This window comes from Harpia harpyja, chromosome Z, assembly GCF_026419915.1.
Source record: "Harpia harpyja isolate bHarHar1 chromosome Z, bHarHar1 primary haplotype, whole genome shotgun sequence".
NCBI lineage: Eukaryota > Metazoa > Chordata > Aves > Accipitriformes > Accipitridae > Harpia > Harpia harpyja.
The window spans coordinates 87,791,576-87,814,502 of record NC_068969.1 but is presented as its reverse complement, the minus strand read 5'-3'; the positions used below and the strand labels follow the sequence as shown (position 1 = coordinate 87,814,502).

At 40.0% G+C, this 22,927-nt stretch overlaps 1 protein-coding gene across 1 annotated transcript in view; it reads right to left on the bottom strand.

The window, feature by feature from the left end:
* PGM5 (phosphoglucomutase 5) overlaps positions 1 to 22,927 on the bottom strand; it is a 77,392-nt gene that overhangs the window by 41,412 nt on the left and 13,053 nt on the right. The window contains exons 4-6 of the mRNA XM_052775636.1: positions 21,887 to 22,012; positions 19,156 to 19,346; positions 18,109 to 18,263 (exon numbers count right to left, since the gene is read on the bottom strand). Of these exons, the coding sequence (XP_052631596.1) occupies positions 18,109 to 18,263; positions 19,156 to 19,346; positions 21,887 to 22,012 (472 nt within the window). The remainder of the gene's footprint in view (positions 1 to 18,108; positions 18,264 to 19,155; positions 19,347 to 21,886; positions 22,013 to 22,927) is intronic.

Genomic DNA, 22,927 nt, shown 5'->3' with positions numbered 1-22,927 from the left:
TGTGTACATCTATATAGAAAAACAGGATGCTGCAGACACACCCTATAAAGAAACCCAACAGTTCTTTAGTGTAACTAAAGCTAGCTGTGATGTTTGTATGTGCTAAGACTATAAATTGCATATGTTCCTCCTGCCTAGCCCCTGCAGATCCCTCCTTTATCTTTAACCAGAAGTACCAATAGGAAAATTCTGTCCTTTATGTGACTTTATTTAACCTTGTACTCAAGGCCCATCAAACAGATTAGCTTCACCAGGTATCAGTCATCACTAACAAACAAACTGTAGCCAAGACAGACTCCAAAGCTCACAGGAGGAAGGCCAGTTTGTCAGATCCACATGGGGGAAGAAAAACTTTCCAGAATAAACAGTTACTGAATGTTAAGAAGTTATTTTTCTTCTCCAAGTCTCGCTCATATGTATTAAACTCACTTATGGTGACTTTCCAGCAGTCTCCCAAGCCACAGAGTGATGTTTAAAAGATCCTAAAGATAGCTGGTTAAATAAGGAGCATGTAAAACAGCTCTCCTTAAATTGGGGCATGAGCTACAGGCACAGGAGGAACTCGGTAGACTTCTTGATGATTTTATCTCAGGTATGGGAATACTCTTAGGCATGCTAAAGCGTTGCCAAGACTCTTACCCATTCATTACTAACAAACTTTTAATGTGCTGAATGATCCATCTGAAGTACTTCCAAAAAGATATTGCCAGGCTTTCCACAACTCCTTCCAGTGAAACAAAGAATTGACTTATCTGGTACAAACAACGAAGTGCTCTGAAAACGTATGACATGTGGAGCTTGATTCATCCTGCATTTGATGGTGGCTGTAAGGATAGAAAAGGAGGGTCTGATGGGTTAGTTTAAGCTGCAGTTAAATGTTATTACGGTAAACTCAGCAGGACATTCTACCAATACTTCATTCCACTGAGTTACAAGAACATAAATTCACTCTCTAATTATGCTGGCTGAGTGATATCCACCACAAAGACAATTTTGCAAAGGAGCAGTCAGATTTAAACTGGATGAGGAGCATGCGGCTCACAGACTGGTAACAATGTCAGTAAGATCCTAGCACTGGCAAAAGCAAGCGTGAACCAGGCCTCTTAAGCATTTCTAAATGACGGGAGAAAGAGCAAAACAAACCATGTTTGTACTGAGTTTTGACAAAAAGAAGCTAAGAGAGCTTTAGGTGTACCTGATGAGGAGCTGATTCGTTTGAACAAGAGGAAGTAATCTTACAGATCTATCATATCACAGTAAGCCTCCTGAGAACATATAGACCCATCCGATTTTAGACCACAATTTCTTGTGTTTCTGAAGAACAACCTAAGCAAGATTCAGGTAACTAGGAGGGGTGTAGAATGAGCTCTTGATTCTGGAAGACTCAAGAACCCAGAGCTGGTTGTGGACCAGTGCACAAGGGCTGACAATCAATGCTCTGACCCACAAAGGAGCTATCCTTACGATCGCATCATGCCCTGTCTTCCCTAAGAAATCAGTCTTCACGTGGGAAGAAAGATACTGAGAAAAATATCACACTGAATTACTGCAGAGGTAAAACAATCCAGCAAACTACCCCAGCAGTGAGCGATCAGCCAGTCAGGAGCAGCTGCTGAAGAACTTAATTCTCCAATTTACAAATAGACCTATGACTAAGCTAATTTCCTAAAACAACCCAGCAGTAAGTGTATGGAGACATTTGCTATATCTATATTATTCCTCTCTGGAATCACAGAAAGATTCTGCAGGCAAGTCAAACCACCTATAATGCCTGCACATTGACATTAAGTAAGGAGACCCTCTAGCATACCACAGGAGACTCGGCATGCTGTGAGTCTACCCAGCAGAGGAACCCTAAGTGTTACTGTGAAAAAAAGAGATAGAGAGTTGGCACCTTTAGCACACCACCTGGGAGTCTATCCATAGACAGAGTTCTGTCAGTCTTGGGCAGGGGGGAAGTAAATTTTGGCACAATATTGTGGTGTTTGGTGGTAGAAAATACCCAAAGTGTGGGCTTGCTCTCTCACTCTTCCTAGATGGAAAATACACAGTAAAAGTTAAAAAGAAATGTGAAAAACTTGAACAAAATGGAAACCAGGAGCAAACAACAGTCAGGGAACTGAAAATCTCTTAAACAATATGAATTACAGTGATTATGGATGTCTCAACCTAGACTACCTATAATGATTAGTAATGTTTATGACATTTCAATAAAAGGACATGATGAAGTACCAGGAAGATATTGCTGAACTTCAGTAGTTAGAGAAGGAAATAAATACCTTCTAGAGCACACACAGACAGAGCATAGGTTCCCATGGTGCTGTAGACCTACACATACCACACCTGAGATCCATACTACCAAACAAAATAATCAAAAAATAGCAATCCTTTAAGGAAATTTACAGGCTGTGGCTTAGTCCACACTGTAACATTTTGGCAACCTCATGATGTTGTTTCAGTGGTAATAAATGCTACTTGGACAGCAAAACCCTAATGAGTTTCATCAACAACAAAGCCCATATTTCTTCTCAGAAATTCAAATGAGTGATATAACTGATATAAGCGAAGAAAACATGAAAATTCTCACTGGTCTCCCAGCCAAATCAGCTAGGGTAAAAAATTATTTATGCATTACAGTTGCAAGCTATATATATGGGAATTTACACTTCTTCTCTTTAATATAAATAACACACACACCCCCCCATGTGTAATACGCAAGTTCATGAAAATGCCATCACTGCCTTTGCATTGTACACTTCCAGGAACCCAAACTTAAAATTTGAGAACTTCTAACAAAACGTATTACAGTAACTAATGTTGTTTTCAACTGTTTCTCTTGGTTACAAATGTATTGGAAAGCTTTGCACAAGATGCAGTCTGTGTAACTCTCTCTTATTATGGGGTTGTTTTCTTCAGTGTGTGGGATTCGAACAGGTGTACTCATCATGATGTTCCACATCAAATGCTGTTCTCATGTTGCTTTAGTCACCGGTTTCAGATTCAAATCCAAAATGCATAACTTCGCACCCTCTTTTCGAAATGTTTCAAGAGTCAACTCTCAAAGGAAGCATAACCTTCAGGACACAGTGCCTGTGACTCCCTGCCTTGTGAAAACTTCATTGTCCCCTTCACACAAGCTCTAACAGAATGACTAGAAACAGCTGCTGATATATACAGTATCTAGATATGGCTGTGCTAAAAGTAAGGACAAAGCAAGAGACAAAAGCTGCTTTGCTAAAGACAACTAGCAAACACAAGCGTTTCTATGAGTATACAATGAGGGAGAGATGTGTTTTGGCAGCAACATACCCCAACAGAATTTTGTCTTTCACATAATAAAATCAGTTGGCACAGTGCTCAGAGTCCCTGTGAGGTGAAACTAGAATCACAGAATCACAGAATATCTCAAGTTGGAAGGGACCCATAAGGATCATCGAGTCCAACTCCCTGCTCCTCATAGGACTACCTAAAACTAAACCATATGACTAAAAGCGTCATCCAGACACTCCTTGAACTCTGACAGGCTTGGTGCTGTGACCACTTCCCTGGAGAGCCTGTTCCAGTGACAAACTGCACACATATGTACAGTAGATCCACACAGAATCTAAGATTTGATTGCAGAGTTCATAGTACTAATGAAGAAAAGTCCAACCATCTGGTTGGCCATGTGGCCATGCTCTCCAGATGTACTGCAGTAATCCCTAAGGTTATTCATGCCCTTCCTGGCTGAGACACAAGAATCACTCTTCATTACTATTTCAGCACTCATATGCCTATAGAGTAAGTTAACTCCTCCTTGTCAGTAAATTAAAGGACAAAGGGAATGGATGGTGATCAGGTACAATGACTTCTAGCATTTTCAGTGAACTTTTACACAACAAATGAATTCCTTTAAAGATTCCAAGCTTATTTTAGCCTCCAAATTCTGTCATGGCTCAGCAGCATAAAGATTATGCCTTCTTCTAGGAATGATACTGCCCACTCTTTTAATGACTGCAGCTGACTGTATTAGACAGTCTGTGTGTGTCCAATTCCCAACAGCATGGCCTGTGACTAGTTAAGCTCTGAGAGCAAAGGAAGGTTTTTTTAGTGTATACATCCAGAAAAACAGCTGTCACTGCTACGCTGTAGTATGCTGTATTAAACAGCCTGCCTTGTTACAGGCTTCCTGAATGAAGTAGGTAGGAGGACAATCTTCTTAATGCAAGGAAAGAACAGAAACAAACAAAAAGACTCAGGTTATTTAAAGCAAGCCTGTCCCTGGAAAAGGAAATTCACCTACCAATATAAGACACACCTCAGCATAAAATTACACAAATGAATTTCAGTAGTGGACTTTGTCCCATTAAGGATTTGACAAAAACTTCATATTCAGTGCAACAAAGAAATGTCAGAAGGGTCTCTAACGCATGCATACTATGGGGAAAAAAACCCAAAGCTTGAACAAGGAACAGCCAACACTCAAGGGTTCCACACCTCCCCACCATCAAATAGGGACATTTTCTGTTCTAGCCTCGAGTCCTGCATGGTCTCTGCTGCATACAAAACCTGTGAGTTTTCCAGCAATAAAAATGGTCTATGAAGGTAAGGGGGAAATGTTTTCTAAGTTCTCTTACTCTGTAGAAACTGTCAGGGAGATTTTATTATACCAGAGAAGAGAAGAGATGTAATAATGGGGAAAAGCTAGAGGTATTCTCCTTACATCCTTCTGCAGATACTTGCTGAGGTAAGTCTGAGTAATGTCATCACTAATGACCGGCAAGACCTGTGGTCTTTTACAGGAAATGTAATAATCCTATGAACTAAGCACAAGGAAAAGACCCTCCATTAACTCAGAAGTACACATGGCCCATAATCATTAGCCTTTTTTAGGCTTATTACAATGAGGTCAGCTGGTTCAAAAGGCACTGTGCCTATGCTCATTGACAAAGATGCAAAACAGATGTGAATATAACCACAACATGTGGTACAACACTCTGTACTGACAGCGATTCAAATTGGGGTTTCAGTACTCTGAATTGTCTGAATAATAGAGAAACAATAGTTTTAGGTACATATCATAAGTTACTGGTTGCTTCTACAGCCTCTTCTTCACCTCTCAAGCACTGTAATACTACATCCATCCTCTCATGCAGAGTCAGCAGGATAGCTCAGAAAATGACCAGGAAAAAACCAATGCAGTTTCTCCAGCTGGATAATTCCTTGGTTTAGAAGAAAATAAAAAAGTAATTAATTTAAGGCAACATCAAGGTTTTCTATATATCACCTTGCTGTTAATCATGGTAAATACAAGATTGCAAGAGTGCAGGCAGGCTCATCAGTCTTGGTGGCATGTGGACTTTCCAGCAAAGGTCTCTTTGTAGGGCCACAGCATTATAAAATAATTCAGATTGGAAGCTACCACGGGAGGTCTCTAGTCCAACCTCCTGACAAAAGCAGGGTCAGCTACGAGATGAGGTTGCTCATAGCTTTATCCAGTTGGACACTGAATAACTTTCTTGTTTCAGTTATTACCATTGCCTCTTGCCCTCCCACGATGCACAGCTGTGAAGTGCCTGACTGCACCTTCTTGACAGCCTCTCTGTAGGTACAGGTGGCTGCTGTTAGTTCCCACCAAAGCCATCCTTCTCCAGGCTGAACAAACCCAGTTCCCCAGCCTCTCCTCGTAGGGCCTGTGCTCCAGCCCCCATCTGTCTCGGTGATCCTATGCTGAACTCACTCCAGTTTACTGATGTCTTTCCTGTAGTGGGGATCCCCAAACCAGACACAGTATCTGGAAGTGGTTTCACAAGTGCTGAGCAGAGAATAATCACTTCCCTCACTCTCTGGGTCACGCTCTTCTTCAGGCAGTCCAAAGTGCTGCTGGCCTTCTGATTCCAGGGCACACAACTGGCCCTTGCCCAGCTCACTGTCCACCAGGGCCCCAGGCTGTCTCTGCAAAGCTGCTCCTCAGCCCTTCTGTTCCCAGCCTGCATCACTGTAGGGGTCTGCCTTTTTAGGGGCAGGATTCACAGCTTGTCCTTGCTGAATTTCATCAGGTCCTTGTCCATCCATTCCTCCCAGCTGTCCAGGTTCCCCTGACCAGCAGCTCTGTCCTCCAGCATACGAACAGGTACCCCCCCCCAGTTTTGTGTCATCTGCAAACTTGGTTAGAGTGCCCTTCATCCCCTCCTCCAGACCACTGATAAAGATGTTAAACAGGACAGGTCACAGAACAGACCCCTGCAGTACCCCACTTTTTACCAGCTCATTAAGCAATGGCCCTTGAGCCTGACCACCAAACAAGATTTTTACCTATCTAGTTGTCCACCCATCCAGAACGTAAAGTCCTGAGTTGGATACAAGAATAATATGGGACACAGTGTCAAAAGCCTTGCTGAAATGGAAGTAAATGACATCTGCTGTCCTAACCTCATGAACAGATTCAACTGTTCTATCACCTAGGCAATCAGGTTGGTTAGACATGATTTATTCTAGTGGCTCCCTAACAATGCCGTTTAGATTCAGATTTCCTTCCTTACGCTAGTTCTGCTTTTTCTCTCTTGCAAACTGTTCTGTGGATTTTAGGGAGTGAGAATTAGTAAGTGCTCTGTGTGCTTGTGATACTTGGCTGGGAAGGGAAAGGAAGAAAGCAGTTTCACGACTTTATGGTAGTGTTCATAGAAACAGAGAAACTTAAAAAGGATGAAGAAACTATAATATGCCATAGAAATAGACTGTTACTACAGAATCACAGAATGGTTGAGGTTGGAAAGATCTTAGGCCTCTTTCATTTCCCCACAAAAGGGAACAGAAAACAATGTTTCTTCTCCACCAAAATTAATCTGACAATTCAAGTGACTACAACTTAAAGTAAGATCTCTTCTAACAGGACTCTCAAACTTCTTCAAATAATGTTAAGTACCCTGGCTTTGTCACAGTCTTATGGAGATCTTCTTCAAAACACCCAGAATGTAAAGAACAATTTCCTGTCTTCTTAATTTGTAAACAATCTAAGTAACTTAGCAGAAGATTATACTTTAATACACATAAGAAGTAGAATTTTAAACACACTGTTTTGAAATTCTGTGCCAGAAAAGTTTTCTTTGAAATCAGCAGGAAGCCTTCTCCATAAGGGTCACCCATTTACAAAAAATCCTTTGATGGGAGAGGTTACTCTTGGGCTGATACCAGCTGTGCTGTCCAGCACAGGCAAAACATGTTCCGACACGCTAATCCACGTGGCAGCCTTTCTATGTTGAAGCATAAAATAAGACTGCATAAGCCCTTGAAAGAAAACGGGCCTTTATTTTAAACTTTCTTCTAGTAGTCACAGTCTTATGTAACTGACTCACTGTAAACTTCCTCAGATTGTTTCAATTAAAACACTTTTGGACTTTTTTATCAGGACATTTGTAGGAATTCCTGTTGTTTATTCATAGCTGTATACTTTTTGAGATATAAGACAGATGCAGCACTAAGAGAACTGTGGACTTTCTGTTACCCAACATCTGTCTATTGTAACAGTGCAAGGCCTGCTCAGAATGTTTTGCAAAAGTTTATTTTTCTCAGGTAGTTTTTCACATGTGGTATATTAAGCCCAGACAGAAGTCTGTTTGTGTGAACTGCAAATAAACCTATTTCTTAACAAAAGTCAAGTCACCAAGCGCCAAATCTTGTTCTCTCTAACTTTGGTGGACAACTGACCTCATTTGCAACCAAAGTTTAAGTTGGAAACAGAGCACTGTGTAGTTTTCAACTCATCTTTTCCTTTAAATGAAGAGAGCTTTCCTTTTTCCTTTTAAATGAAGAGAGCTTTCAATACACCCTTTTGTACTCAGTCCTGAAAGCTGCACGTTGCACAACCAATGAACCTGCTCATTTGAGGCTAAGCAGCTATGGCTGTCCAGTCCAGGCACAGGCCAGAATGCAACTACCTATGAGTGAGATCAAGAGCTGTATGTTGGGTAAGGCTGCTCTGCAGCCTGCCATTCTTAATAGGGATCAGTTGCCTTCAGGCTCAGAACTGGCCAGTGAATGCCTCTCAGACCCAAAAACTAAGTTGTGTGCCAAGTAAAAGGAGGTAAGCCACAGGACTCCCTACCCTCTCTTGCTATCCATCCGTAAAGGACAACACAAGAGTTTTCTACTGATATTTCACAGGACACTGACATGTTTTCTGTTCTTTTCTTCAGAACCAATGAAATGCAGCCACTGAAGAACACAAGCTGCGGTATCAATCAGTTCTCTCCTGCAAAGTTCAAAAGTATGCAATACACTGAGAGAGGTTCATTCTCATCTTTTGGCTGAGAAAGTATCTGAAAGTCTGACTGCTGCTGTCCACTTACCCCACATACATCCAAAATGTGGCCTGCCATGACCACAGTGGGCAGCATGCTTTCATCAGTGCAGGCTAGGGTAATGAAACACGGGATAGCCAAGAATACGGTGGACTTGCAACAGCCAAATATACCATACTATACCAAAGCATACCAAATCCAGTATCAAAGAAAATACAAAGACGACAAAGACAGATCCTTAAAGATATCCTTGAAAATATTTGCAATGATACATCACCTCCACTGCTTAAAAAACATTCAGGGATGAAAGGATAACAGCTAGATTAGAAGCACATTGTAGAAATAAAACTGAAAGGCACAGCTAGCGAAAGGACATCAATGCCTTATAATGACAGTTGTTGCTTTTTCTCCACAAATCTTTTCAAACACGTCCTATCTGTGTAAGTAAAACATTTAGCTGCATAACATATTTGAAAGCTGATACAGAAAAACTACCATTCTTTACTAGATATACAAGTATACAGAGGACACATATGGCTATTTTTAATATTGCAATGTTATTTAAAAATTACAAGTCCTGAACAAATTTCCCATCACAGTGCTCAACAAGTTTGTATTATGCTTCAAGGTTTTATGCAGTTGTCCTTCTGCAGCATTCCAGAACAGAACTTGTCCTTCTGCTCCATCTAATTTAAAAACTGCTTGTACGTGACATGGACTCAGTTTGACAGGGGTGTCTTAAAAAATTCACAGCAAGCCTATTCCAGATAAGAGAAAGTGAGACTGACTTATCCTACTGAAGGAAGATAAAAGGAGTGAGGTCACAACTGGCACAACTTGAACAAATCACAGTCACAGAGTGAATGCAGTATCAACCATGCAGAAAGGTGTATTTATAACCTGGAGAAGTCTTTATGTTGGAAGAATCCCTTACAACTCAACAGTAAAGGACGTCCATGTAGAGAAAGAAATGCACAGCGTGTATCCTGCTTCTGGCACAAACTTCTTCATTAAAACAGATGATCAACAATACAGAAGAAAAGCAGATGGTTCCAAAGAAACAATAAGCCACAGATTCACAAGACAAAACAGACAAAAAAATCCACGCAGGATTTGTAAATGAGGAAATAATCACAAAGGCACAAGTGGAATGTGGTGTGTTCTCCATGGCCAGAGGTTTCTTTAACTGCTACTGCTTGTTAAACAGCAATAACAGGCCCCGTCCATTAATTGATCCAAAAACTTTTTCAGTGTTTACAGAGGACAGACTAAGCTTTACAGGAAGAAGCAGCAGAAGCACTTACACTGGACAATACACCCCTCAACAAACACATATAGGAAGGATCCAGTGCTTCAAGAGGAAAGAAGGTCTCCTTGGGTCTGCATTCCCTGGCTGAGACCTGGGTTTATACCATTGACTCCCAACAGTGCTGTCCTTGCTGGTACCAGGCCCTAGGAACCACTTGCAGAGGAACGGTCAGCCCTTTTTTCTTCACCTTCCCATCAAAGTATCAATTTTTGTGCATAGTTTGACTTTGACATACCACAGTATGCACTAGCCCATTATTCAAGCTTCATTATGCTCTTGTGGTTTCCTTCTATTGTAACTGTGTTTTAAATGGCGAAGAGAAATGTTCATTATTTGTTAGTGGAGATAATTCGCTTCTCTAGTGCTTCCAGGTGGGAGTAAGAGACAAAAGCAAACTGACCTAAGCTGAGAATGAAGAGAGCAGCTCTTCTTGGGCAATTCCTACCAAACAGCCAACTCTTGCTTTGTTTCCTAATTCTCACAATGAGGTAGAAACTCCTGGAGCAGTGCTGCTCCTCTCTAAGCAGTAAGAGAGGCAACCCACCTGATAATAATGAGTAAGCAGAAATCCAGCCTTTGCCATAAGTAGGCAAACTTTGCCAGGTAGCTGGGCAAAGTAATTGTAAGAAGACAGTTATATGAATTAATGCTTTTCATCCTGTCTGTGTTATTCGTTGCTGCTTATAATGTTTGAGGCTCCTGAACTAAAGAAACAAGCATACAGAGCCATTTAAGCAAAGCTTCATGCTGTACTTCAGACAAAATGGACCCCACTCTAAACCAGCAGCACTGTGAATTTAAGAGTTTCTTGCTGCCAGGGTCAGCCTCCTTCCTGCACCCAACACAGCTTGTTTAGAGCTCCTCACATCTCTGCCCTTCACTGCACGAAGACGCCTCTTTAAACAAGTCAGAATAGTCACTGTCACTGCAGGCCCCCTTAAAACCTGCCTCTAGCTGACCAGATAGTAAATGGACCATCAGCAAACAGAACACTGATGTGTCAAAGTTGCATTAAAAGACGGGCTACCACATGTAAAGTGGCAGGGTGCTGTGTGGTATGGTACTTAGCTTTGCTCAGGGTAAGCACAATCAGAGCACCTACATGCCCTTGAAATGGCCTGGCTGTAGAAACAAGGTATCAGATAATGCTAGCCACAGTAGTATTCTCTCAACAACCCTCTTTTCTGGTACCAACTTGACTGCTATTTTCCACACCCACCCAGCTTCGTAATTCCCACAGAAACAATTTTGACTCACCCTTGTGATTCTCATTTTGTACACCATTAGCTAACATCTCAGTATTTCATTTCCTTTCCTGTTACGCAGACATCAGATAAATCAAAATACAAGGATATGAAAAAAGAATAGTTTGTGGAACAGGGTACACAGCTTTGCACTCCCCACAAGAAAAAGAACACCAACCTAAGGGTACATATTGCCAGAGAATTGAAGTCTGAAGACGTACTGCCACAATGCTGTTGATGTTGGAGCATATCAAAGCAGATGTTTCCTGTCAAGTGTTACACTTCCTCTGCAGTACATACTAGTATATTCCAGCACTCACTTCAGGCAAACACATGTAAATGTTAAACACATTGAGTGAATTCCCTTGTAATCCACTGCTCCATTTCTTAATGCTGTACTCCTAAGCAACATTTAGAGTCCTCCGGATTATTGCTCCTTTCTGTTTAAGTTTAATAATGCACTGTGAAAAACCATTAAACTAAAAAGCATCAGATTTTCTAAATCCTTTCTTTCAAGTACTATGTACGATTTTTTTTTTTTTTATAGCTAAGGAAAAGCTCTAGTACAATGATTTAGGATAAACCGTGGCCATACAACGTGGACGCACTGTAAGAAGAGGTGGTTTTCATTTGCTCTCTAGCACAGACTTCAGGAGAGAGGCCCATGACCTCAGAAGACAGCAGCCAAATGGACAGGAGTTGATCCAATTCCCTCACAAGAGCTACTCTTATTACCAAGGTCCAGAAGCAGGCCAAAAGAGACAGCTGGATACACTACAAGAAGATTCACTTTGTAGACACAAATCGAACTACACCTTTCAGATAATAGCAGGGCTCTGACGACTGAAGAAGTGTTATCCCAGAGACATTGTGTTGACACCATCAAATACAATGAAGTATTACTAGCAGAATTCATCTTTCTCTCATGAAAAAAAATTAAGGGATGTTCACATACAGGATTCTTTTGACCATCATTATGTGTTTCCCTACTCTGCTAACACCCATTGGGAAAAAGATTTCCACGTTTTAATTTTTTACTATAGTAGTGACTGTATTATTAAATCCTAGTTAGATGTGCTTTAAGTTAGCATTTCCTAACTTCTTCAGGAACACTAACAAATAGAATATAAGTTTCTTTTCTTTTCCTAGGCACTATATCTGCTACCCTACTGCACCTACTATTACAAATGTTGCCGTGTCCTTTCCAATCACCTTTATTTTAACACAGTTTCTCTAATTCTATTGTTGGAACAACAAAATACAGAAAATAAGGAATATCAGCACTCAACAGCACAGTAGAAATCTTTTTTTAAGTACTCTATTAAGTGTGCTTTCCATCCCTTGTTAATCAAGTGTTGTTCTTATTCTTGTCCATACTATTACATAATGTTGATAACAGTTGGCCTGAAAGTCCTTTTCCTTTATTTATTTCTTCTAACTTGCTAACAAGAAATACTTTTCAAAGTATTTTTAAATAACCATTCCCATTGAACTGAATGGTACTGCACGTGCATTAAAGGCCAAATTATAGCTAACTCAAGGTGTCATACTTCAAGATTAAATCTAGCAAGGTAGGTGGGACATGTCTAAGAAACCCATGGATGTAGACTGGTTATGAATAAGAACAAAACTCACCACTTAATCTTTGTATATAAGAAGGTCTGCTATGCATCTACTACCTCAAATGGATTAAATCCTAATTTGAATGAATGACAGTCTAGATACGAGAGAAGTATTTAAGGGATTTGTTTTAGATGTGGTACTGGGTGAACGAGGCAGGGTTTGCCAGTGTGGGACTGCAGGGTTGCCTCTGTGAGCAGAGGCCAGGGCTGCCCCATGCCAGACCCAGCCAGTTCCAGTCAGCTACAACAGATCCACCACATGGCACAGCTGAGCCCAGCAGCCAAGCTGGTGGCCCCTCTGGGAAAACATACTCAAAAAGGGCAAAAAGCTGCCCAGCAGTGAGGACTGAGGAAGAAACAGCCCATGAACACCAAGGTCATAGAAGAGGGAGGGGGAAGAAGAGCTGCTCCAGGTGCTGGAGCAGAGATTACCAGGCAGCCCATGGAGAGAACCACGGTGGAACAGATGGATATTTCCTGGCAGGAAATGCAGCTGGTGGAGAGCCCACACTGGACCAAATTTTTTCCTGAAGTACTGCAGCCCATGAGGAGAGCCCACGCTGGAGCAGGGGAACAGTGTGAGGAAGATGGAGCAGCAGAGGGGAGCTGTTATGAGCTGACCCCAATCCCATTCCCCATCCCCCTGCACCGCTTAGGGTGGAGGAGGTAGAATAATGATGGAGTGAAACTAAGCGTTAGGAAAAAGGACTGGGAAAAGGTGTTGGTTTAATTTGTGGGGTTTTTGTTTCTCATTATCCAAATCTATTTTAATTGGCAATAAATTAAATTAATTTTTCTCAAGTCAAGTCTTTTGCCCATGGTAGTAATTGGTAAGTGATCTCCCTGTCTTTACCTCAACCCATGAGCGCTCTCATCCTACTTCCTCCACCTGTCCTGTTGAGGAGGGGCAATGAGAGAGTAGCTGGGTGGGCATCTGGCAGCCAGCCAGCCAAGGTCAACCCACCATAAATATTTGGATGCATGTTTTCATGTCCATTTTAGAAGCTTCTAACAAAATTTTTAGCATTGGTATAACTACAGATAGTTAATAGCTGCAAAGAAAGCAAAAGCCAAGCAGTTCTGGAAAGTTAGGCAAACAGGATAGATTATAGCTAACATCAGACGACAATCTGTCACTCAAAACTTTTTACTTATTTCATTAAAATCACTATTTGGAAGTTCATTAGGACTTCATTTAAGTAAATGTTGACCAATACCCACAAGCTTTCACTGTCAGATGTTTCACTCACCTTAACAATTCATATTTTCTACTATAACTAGCACTATGTAACACAAGGGTCTTCTTCTAAAGATAAGAATGAGGTGAGGTATGAGTGGAAGTCTTAGGCAAGGAAGGCCTACCCTCAGTAGAGGAGGAACACATTGGGGAACACTTAAACAAACTAGACATACACAAGTCCATGAGGTCTCAGGTGCTGAGAGTCATTTCAAGGCCACTCTCTGTTATCTTCAAAAGGTTGCAGCAATTGAGGGAGCCTTCTGAGGACTGAAAGCAAGTAAATATCACTCCGATCTTAAAGGGTGGCAAGAAAGACTATCTAGAGAACTACAAACCAGCCAGTCTCACGTTAATCCCTGGGACGGTGATGGAGCGACTAATCTGGAAATCATTTCCAAACTCATGGAGGACAAGAAGGTCCTCCAAGAGTAGTCAGCATGGATTTATGAAGAGGAAATCATGACTGACCAACCTGATAGCCTTCTACAATGAGGTGACTGGCTCAGAGAATAAGAAGAGAGCAGTGGATATTGTCTGTCTTGACTTTAGCAAGGCTTTCAACTCTCTCTCCCATTACATCCTCTCAGACAAAATGACAAAACATAGATAAGTCAACAGTGAGGTGGATTGAAAAGTGGCTGAATTCCAAGGCTCAAATGGTTGTGATCAGCAGCTCAAAATCCAGCTGGAGGCCTGTCACCATGGGTGGCCCCCATAGGTCAATACTGTAGCCAATACTGTTTAACATCTTCATTAATGACCTGGACGATAGAGTAGAGTGAACCCTTAGCAAGTTTACAGATGACACAACACTGGAAGGAGCAATATACCAGAAGATTGTGCTGCCATTCAGATGGACCTCAATAGGCTGGAAAAACTGGCACACAGGAACCTCATGAAAGTCAATACAGGGCAATGCCGCCAAGCCCTGCACATGGGGAGGAATAATTCCTGGCACCAGTACATACTGGGGACCAAAGAGTGGGATAGCAGCTGTTCAGATAAGGACCTGAGGTCCTGGTGGACCGTGCGTTTACCATAAGACAGCAATAAGCCCTTATGGCAAAGCTGGCCAACATCCTGGGTAGCGTTAGAAGAGCATTGCCAGCAGGTGGAGGGAATTGACCTTTCCTCACTATTCAGCACTGGCAAGACAAAATCTGGGGTCCAGTTTTGGACCTACTGGAGCACTTCTCGGAAAGGGCCACAAAGTTCACTAAGGGATTGGAACATCTGTCATACTAGGAGAGGCTGAGACAGATGGGATTGCTAAGCCTCATAGAGAGAAGGTTGAGGGGGGAAATCTTGTCAATGTGCATAAATACCCAATAGGGCGTAGGGGGGAGTAATGAAGACAGAGCCAGGCTCTTCTAACGGTGCCCAGTAATAGGACAAGACACAATAGGCACAAACTGAAATTGAGGAAATTTTGTTTCTAGTTATGAAAAAACTTTTCTACTCTGAGAGTGGTGAAATACCAGCACAGGCTGCCCAGAAAGACTGTGGAGTCTCTACCCTTGGAGATGCTCAAAACCCAAGTGGACATGGCTCTCAGCAACCCACTCTAGTTGACAGTGCTTTGAACCCAGGTGTCGGTCTACATGATGCCCACTATTCCAGCCTCTGCTATTCTGTGATTATTTCCTTCTTTTCTGCCAGAATTAATAGTCACAGTACAGTTTTTAAATTAATTTTTAATGTTTTCTTTCCAGTGCGTGAGCTTGAAGCATGAGCTTTACAGATAGATATACAAAAGGGTTCTGTGACAGTTGTCCCTGGAGCACATAAAACCAGTCTATTAGAAAGAAATAAAAGGGATCAAGAAACAAAAAAAGAAATAGATTTAAAGCATACACTAGTAAGCAGTAACCTGAAACCTACCACAGGACTGAAGCAAGCAGTGTTATCCATTCCTTTCTGATTGTTCTACTCAGAGCACAAAATATTTTCCTTACTGATTTTATTATATTGGAGGTGAGACATGGAGCAGCAAACACAGAGAGGATGCTGTCCCTCGCACTAAACAGCATGCTGTCTGGTATCAGACATCGCATTTTGGAAGAGAAAGGATTTCCTTTCCTATTGCAGAAGTACAGATTGAGGTTTTAAAATTTTAACACTAAACATTATACTAGTGTGCTAATTTTACATAGAATTGCTCAATCTTTCTTTTTTCTTTTTGCCTCATTGTATTGGGAATATTCTTGTCCTTCCCAAAGGCTTTTTTTTCTTTGCAAGTTGGCCAGTTAGTCCACGGGAATGGAAATCATGAATGCCTTACACATATTCTTTTACACCCATTGTCCCACTGGACATGGTCCCATTGTTCACTGACACTGGTGGAACTGTACCTTACATTTATAGATACATGAAATTGGAATTCAGTTCAACATGAAACCTATACCAAGAATCAACCTCTCTGTTAGCCACTCCTTCAAGCAATATATTGGATTTCAGACAATGACGTTCTACGATTTTACTCAAAAATAACTCTTACAGACAACCATCTTTCCTGGTAGTTCAGCAGTTCCTTATGGTGGGCTTCACCGGGAATCCTGGAAGACACGATGGCTCAATAATTCATGCAGTGAACCTCTAAGAAAGGTGTTTATGATACTCCTTACTGTGTCCCAATCCATGTAGCCAGCTTTATATAGGAAAAGTGACTTGCTTGAGATGAACTACTGACTGTGATTTCAGGTCTAAGCTTGGCTCTTCAATGAGCGAGTTCAGCACTGGCACTGATAAATTAAGCAGTTTATACAACTTTGGCCACCAAAGCATGAGAATCTCTGGACAACATTATGGCATTTTTACAGGAAACTAAAATTCAGGTATTTTGGACTGTCACGTGTACGAATGAGTCACAAAAAAAAGTGACCAACTTTGAAAACATGTAACTTTTAAATCTTCAGGAAAACAAAGACAACCACAAAATGAAAGAAAAAAAAAATTCAAGTGTCCTGGATACAGACTGCAAACTTAATAATAAATATTTGTAAGAATGGGTGGGAAAATATTTACGTCTTTCCATCATTATCAATTGCTCCGTTTTATTTAATAATCAGACTTAGCTCCACAGAACTAAATAAGGCAGTAATCACCATGAGACGATCTGTGTTCCAGAAGGTCAAGTAAACATTGTTAAGAACATAATTCAAATAGTCACAGTGTTACTGAAGGGGACTTCAGTACATTCATACTTTCTGACATATTTACCAAACTTTAAAAAGACAGACAAACATATTTAAATGTCACTGTTTCTTCAAGTCTTACAGAAGTGCAGATATCCTGGGGTTTATATCCAAAATGAACTTCTATTTATGTTACATAGTATTTCAATATAACAGTAACTTTCACTTAAACAATGAGATTTTTGGATTTCTAAACAGAATAAATAAAATACAGCAAACCCTGACCTAACTATTTCCTTAAACTAGACCATCTACCTACAAGTAAGGAATATTTCCCTGAAGACTCTGTCAAGCATTAGAGGAAGCTGCTAGCTCTGAATTTAGCAACTTCCAGAAATTTCCTGAATAGGGAAGCACCCTAATATCCTTGCTTTGCACAGAGCAATCAACCTTTTCATACAAGCTACATTTCACTTCGAAATTACTGTTTCCTGATTAAACACATTTAATGGGGGCAGCAGATCATTCTTGTGTTAGTAAAGCTATGCAACCAGATCAACACTGCGGCACAACTGACTCAGTGAGTGCTCTTCCCACACGGAATATATAAGGCAATAATATTTAGCTTAATCCTCTTACACCACTACTTACAGAAAATTTAGGCCTGGATGATACTTGTTCAAAATTCAGCTGCTGCCACAGCACGCACATCCAGCAAATCTTTTAAGACTTCCCAGAAACAGCTTTAAGGTATACTTTTAACCTGCCTTGAAACTGGGCATGGATTTCATGACTGCCTGCATCCCTTCTGGGACATTTTGTATCACAATAGATGATATATTTCAATGGCTTAAAATAAGAGGGGGGTTTTGTTTGCGGTTTTTTAAATGCTTGTTTAGTACTGAATTAGTACTTCATATGTTTTAAACTTCCATGACTTTCATAAGAAGGGCTGCTAGATTAGGCTGCAAACTATTATTTACTAAGAAAAAGAGCAAAGTTATTTGGAAAAGGGATTACCAGCCAGCTGTTTGTAGTCTCAAAAAGATTTAACCCATTTATTTCTTTTCCAGGCTGAATTAAACTATTTTCATCCAAGTAAAGGTGGGTAAAATTTGTCTAGGTAAGATCAAAATATCATCAGAACTAGTCAAAACAATAAAGCACATAAAGATTGTGAAAATTAGAAGACTTCACAATTTTGGAATTGCTATGTAGTACAAAAGAGAGAGATAACTAATGTAATGACCAAGGTGATACAAATAAATGTTTCATCTTACTTGTCCAGGGCTGTGCTGGTAGGCATGCTCCTGCCAAATCCTCGGACACCCATCTGACAAAAGTATGGAATGCAAGACAGATTGGCAGCAATTATAGCCAATGAATCTGACGCATTAACAAAGAAACCATTTTGGCCAAGGATCATGTAGCGGTCCTGGAGAAGAAAAGAAATTCAAAAAGCACCTTGAATTCCATGTTTTGGGGAGTGGCAATTTCTTTTATTAGATCCACTGTAGGTAGGGAAAAAAAGAACATGCTTTGGCTTTCTCGCATCCCTCTTTGGGCAGAATAATTTATTGGCATCGCCCTGGCAGGTTTATATTCTCGCTATCACAACATCGCTCCCTCCAGCCTTGCAAATCAAAGCTCCAGATAAGTCCCTAGCTTCAGCCTCCTACATGACACTTCAGTAAGTCTGTTCCTGCCAGGGAATGCTTGGGTGGGAGAATCTTTTTGGCAATGACACACACTATACAGGGAGTAGGAGGGTGTTTTGTGTTTACTGACAACAGAAAACAGCTTCTGTTCTTCAGAACCTTTTCATCTTTCTCCCACCCTGTCAGGACAGAAAGTTGTTCTGTAATACTTTGCTGTTTATAATGCTGATAATATGACATAAAAAAATTAAAACAGAGATTGTGATTCAGTGCTTTATTTAGCCAAAATTCCCTCAATATACGATGTTAACCAAAACAGACTTAACTTAGTTACTACTTATGGTGACAAGTCTGTATTATCTATATATGCTGTCTCTTCCTAACCAGGGAATAAAATTGTTGTGCCAGTACAAGATAAAACCAGCCTAATATTTAAAGAATTCTCATTCTGCATTCAAATCCTGCTTGATTTGCAATCATCTGCAGAGACAAATTACAACATATGTGTCTGATTTATGGGTTGCAAATGCTACCATCTGTACCTGAAAGTAATATCACTTTCAGCTTCAAGGGCTTACTGAAAAGCAAATAAATTATACTCACATGTCCCATATCTGACCCCAGACAAAACAACTATGGTGAAACCTCCAGACAGGTCAAAATACTTACTCCGTCAGCATCAAAAGCAGCTCCAAATCCATATTCACCACCTCTCATAGCCTCCAGCAAGGCAGTTGCATACGTTAAATTAGGATCAGGAGGCTGTCCACCAAAATCCTCCAGAGGAATACAGTTTATGGCAGAATTTGCAGGAGCTCCCAATTCATCACACAGGATTCTTCTCACGTAAGGTCCCATAACTGCAAAAACAGAAATCTGCCATGCAATCACAAAAGTATATGCTTGATATTCAAATTTTTCACAGCACCACGGAGACTTGATATAAAACATACTTTCAGCAATCTATACATCTGTCCTAGCAACAAAAACCAAACTACTACTTCACAAAGGAGTATGTGATTGTCCCCCCCAGTAAATAATCAATTGGCAATTCAGCATTAAAAAAATTATTCCCTATTAGTGGAAGTGAAAAAGTAATCACTGAATGGTGAAAGATGCAAGTTTTATTTACCCATTATTAAGTAAAGAAATTATCATACACATCGGGGGGGGGGGGTTCATGAGAATAGAAATAAGATGCTATTCTATGTATCCTGGAATGCAAACAACAGTTTAACACATAATAGCAAGGAAAGTAAACAGGAGGGGATTACACATGGGAAATAACCTCAACATTCCAATTCATGTTAAAATTACAACAGGTTTGTCCACCAAAGAATTTTACCACATTTTAGTTACTACCATGTAGATAATAAATAAAAACCTTCTCAAAACTATTTCCAAAATAACTTCTTTATTTTCTTAAAGATATGGCCAACTAAGACCCCAGCTCATGCTATTATATATAATAATTATTATATGCATTCGTTGGCTGAACAGACACTAACAACTGACTGAGCTTTCTGCATCCCTGAGGCAGGTGTGAACAGGTCACTTACAGATAAAAAATTCATGAGTGATTGCTCACTCTCTCATGCTCTCTCTTTCTCCTACCTTACTCCCAAATCTTGCTAACTGGAGCAATTGTAATCCGAGGTAAAAGTATGTGAGAAACTTGTGTTCATGAAAATTTAGATGCTAATTCTGTAAAATATACAACAAACAATGATTCAGGCTCTTATCAAGAGTAGAATCCTGACAAATTACTCTTTTCTATGCTGATGTTGAACTATCAACGTCTACAGAAATAAAAGCATATCCCAGAGGTGCAGAGAGAAAACAAACTTTGGAAGACAGTTTGTCCTCATACACATGTGGTCCTCTCTAAAGTTCACTATATTGTGGCTGATGACTCGCTTTTGGCTAATGCATCTCATTCAGAAAGTCTTTTGATCTGATGCCTCCCAGAGAAGGACAAATCCCAACTATCTTTGGTAGTTTTATTCACTGTTACCCATAAGCATGTGAGCTACATGTCAGTTTGAATTTGTCTGGCCTCAACTTCTTACTATTGATTCTTTTTGGTATTTTGGGGAATAGAAGACTGAGAAATAATTCTTCTGTAGAAAAAAAACCAAAACAACTTTCTCTTGTATAAACAAATATATACACTTGTATACACTTACTGTACATGTACCATGTATTATAGTATCGCTATTTCTCCACCAAGATACAAAGTCATAAGCCAATTCTCTATCACCTTGTAAATAAAGTAAACAAACTCAGTCCTTTAAAATTTTTGTGATGCATCAGTTTTTCTAACCCTGAGCCAGACTATGCATCTTTTTGACCACATGTAAGATTTTTCAGCACTCGCTTATAGATCTGGACATCAGAGCTCTACAAACTATTTGAGTAACATTCTCTCCCGTATTGTACATAACAGGAGGCAGTGCCATCCTCATTGCTCCTTCTGCATTGTTCAAGGACATCATCTGCCCTTTTGCCACACCCTAGCAAAACTGGGTGTTCACACTGACTGTATGCCCACTATGATCTTTTGAACAGTGACTATCACACTGTACTAGAGAAAATGCTTCACAAATGTTTTGTAAGTATATCCAGCTCCCTTTATCAGTCTGGTTTTGTAATCCTGTTAAAGAATGAAACCTGGTTTGTTTGATGGAATTTGACTTCCATATGATAATGTTGAACAGCATCACTTACATTCCTACCCTTCAAGTCATTATCTGTAGATATCTTTATTTATTTTTTCATGATGTAGCCTAAGATAAATCTCATAAAGATCTATGTTTCCCCAAGTGACACAGGTCATAATTTTTTCATATTGGCACAAAATTGGTCCCCTTGCTGTCTTCTGTGACACTTTCTTTCATCTTGCCCCCAGTACACTGAAATTTTTTAATAGTTAATGTTAGTGAGACAGAGGTCTCAGCAAACTCTTTAAGGATTCTTGGGTGCAATTTATTGAGACTTAACTAATTTTACACCGTTTAGAATTAACTCTTAGTAGATACTGCCTTGTAACCTGCTTGGTTACTGCACCCTGCAACATACTTCATCACCCTCTCACGGCAAGATTACCTCATCCCGCTTCCTTCCAAATGCAGAAAGAGAACATTTATTGGACACATATGCCTTCATTTCTTTAACAAGAAAGATAAACCTCTTTCCCTAATAAGGGACCTAACCCATTGTTAAGACTGCCTTTGTTACTAGTATAATGTTCAAATCCTTTCTTATTACCCTTAACTTTACTAAAAAGTCTGACTTTTATACGCTGCACCTTTATTGGGAAAGTATTGCAGTGTACCATCTTTACTGGGAAACTGTTGCAGTGTACCTACAACTTTGTCCTGATAGCAACTTAAGTTTGTACCTCCATTCATGGCATCAATCCTTATTTTAATCTGGTTGGGTCCAGTCAGCAAATTTCTGATCGCATTGAAGTCAAAGATACTTCGAAGGAGATTGAGGTAGATATCCACAGAATCCACAATTTCCACTAGAAAAATTAGGTAGAAAAAAACCACTACAGTTCACATATGGGAAAATATTTCTTTCAGTTCACTTCCACCAGCCATGCACCTCAACTAAAATCAGAGCATGCAACCTCTGCGTAATACGGATTTGCTCTGAAGCCCATAGAGACAAAGTCAAACACTTCCACTGATTTCACTGTGGCTACCATCAAGCTTTAAGCCTTGCAAAAGTAACAGTTTTGCCTGCTAAAGAACTGCAGAGATAAGGTAAGCTGACAGTTCCTATTTCACTGAAAAAATTCATGAGAGTACATTATATCAAAGTAAACTATTTATCATTCACTAAATCACTGAACAACTTTTCAAGCTAAACAGGTTTATTCTCAGAGGATGGAAGATGTCCATGCCAAGTTGAAGGCACACATTCTATTCTTCTATCTTACAGCAGTATCTATCTGCATCATCCCATCAGGAGAGACTTACAGCCTATTCTTCTAGGTTTTGGCACCTGGAATATCTGTCTCCAGTTTGTCGTCAATCTACTACTATACTTTTTCATTTTATATCTCACTGATTTAGGAAAGTTAGGCTCAGATACAACATCTGTTTTTTGCTAAGGTCTCACTAATTTGAATTCTAAATTCATAGAAACAGAGTGCTACAATTTTCCTAGTTCTTTTGGATGTAAAACATTAAACTAAAATGAATTAATGAAAGTAAGTCTGTCAAAATGAAAGCAGTTACCAAACAACTGTCAAAAGCGATGCTTCTCAGTCATATTGGAACGTATTACTTTTCCTGATTAAATTAAAAAGCATATGTTATACAAATGTCTTTTTATGTGGTTAAATAAGTAGCTTGAAATATTTTAGTTACAAGTCAAATTATTACTTGGAACATCAGGTAGTTTTCCTCAGAAACGCTGATCTCGCCCTAAT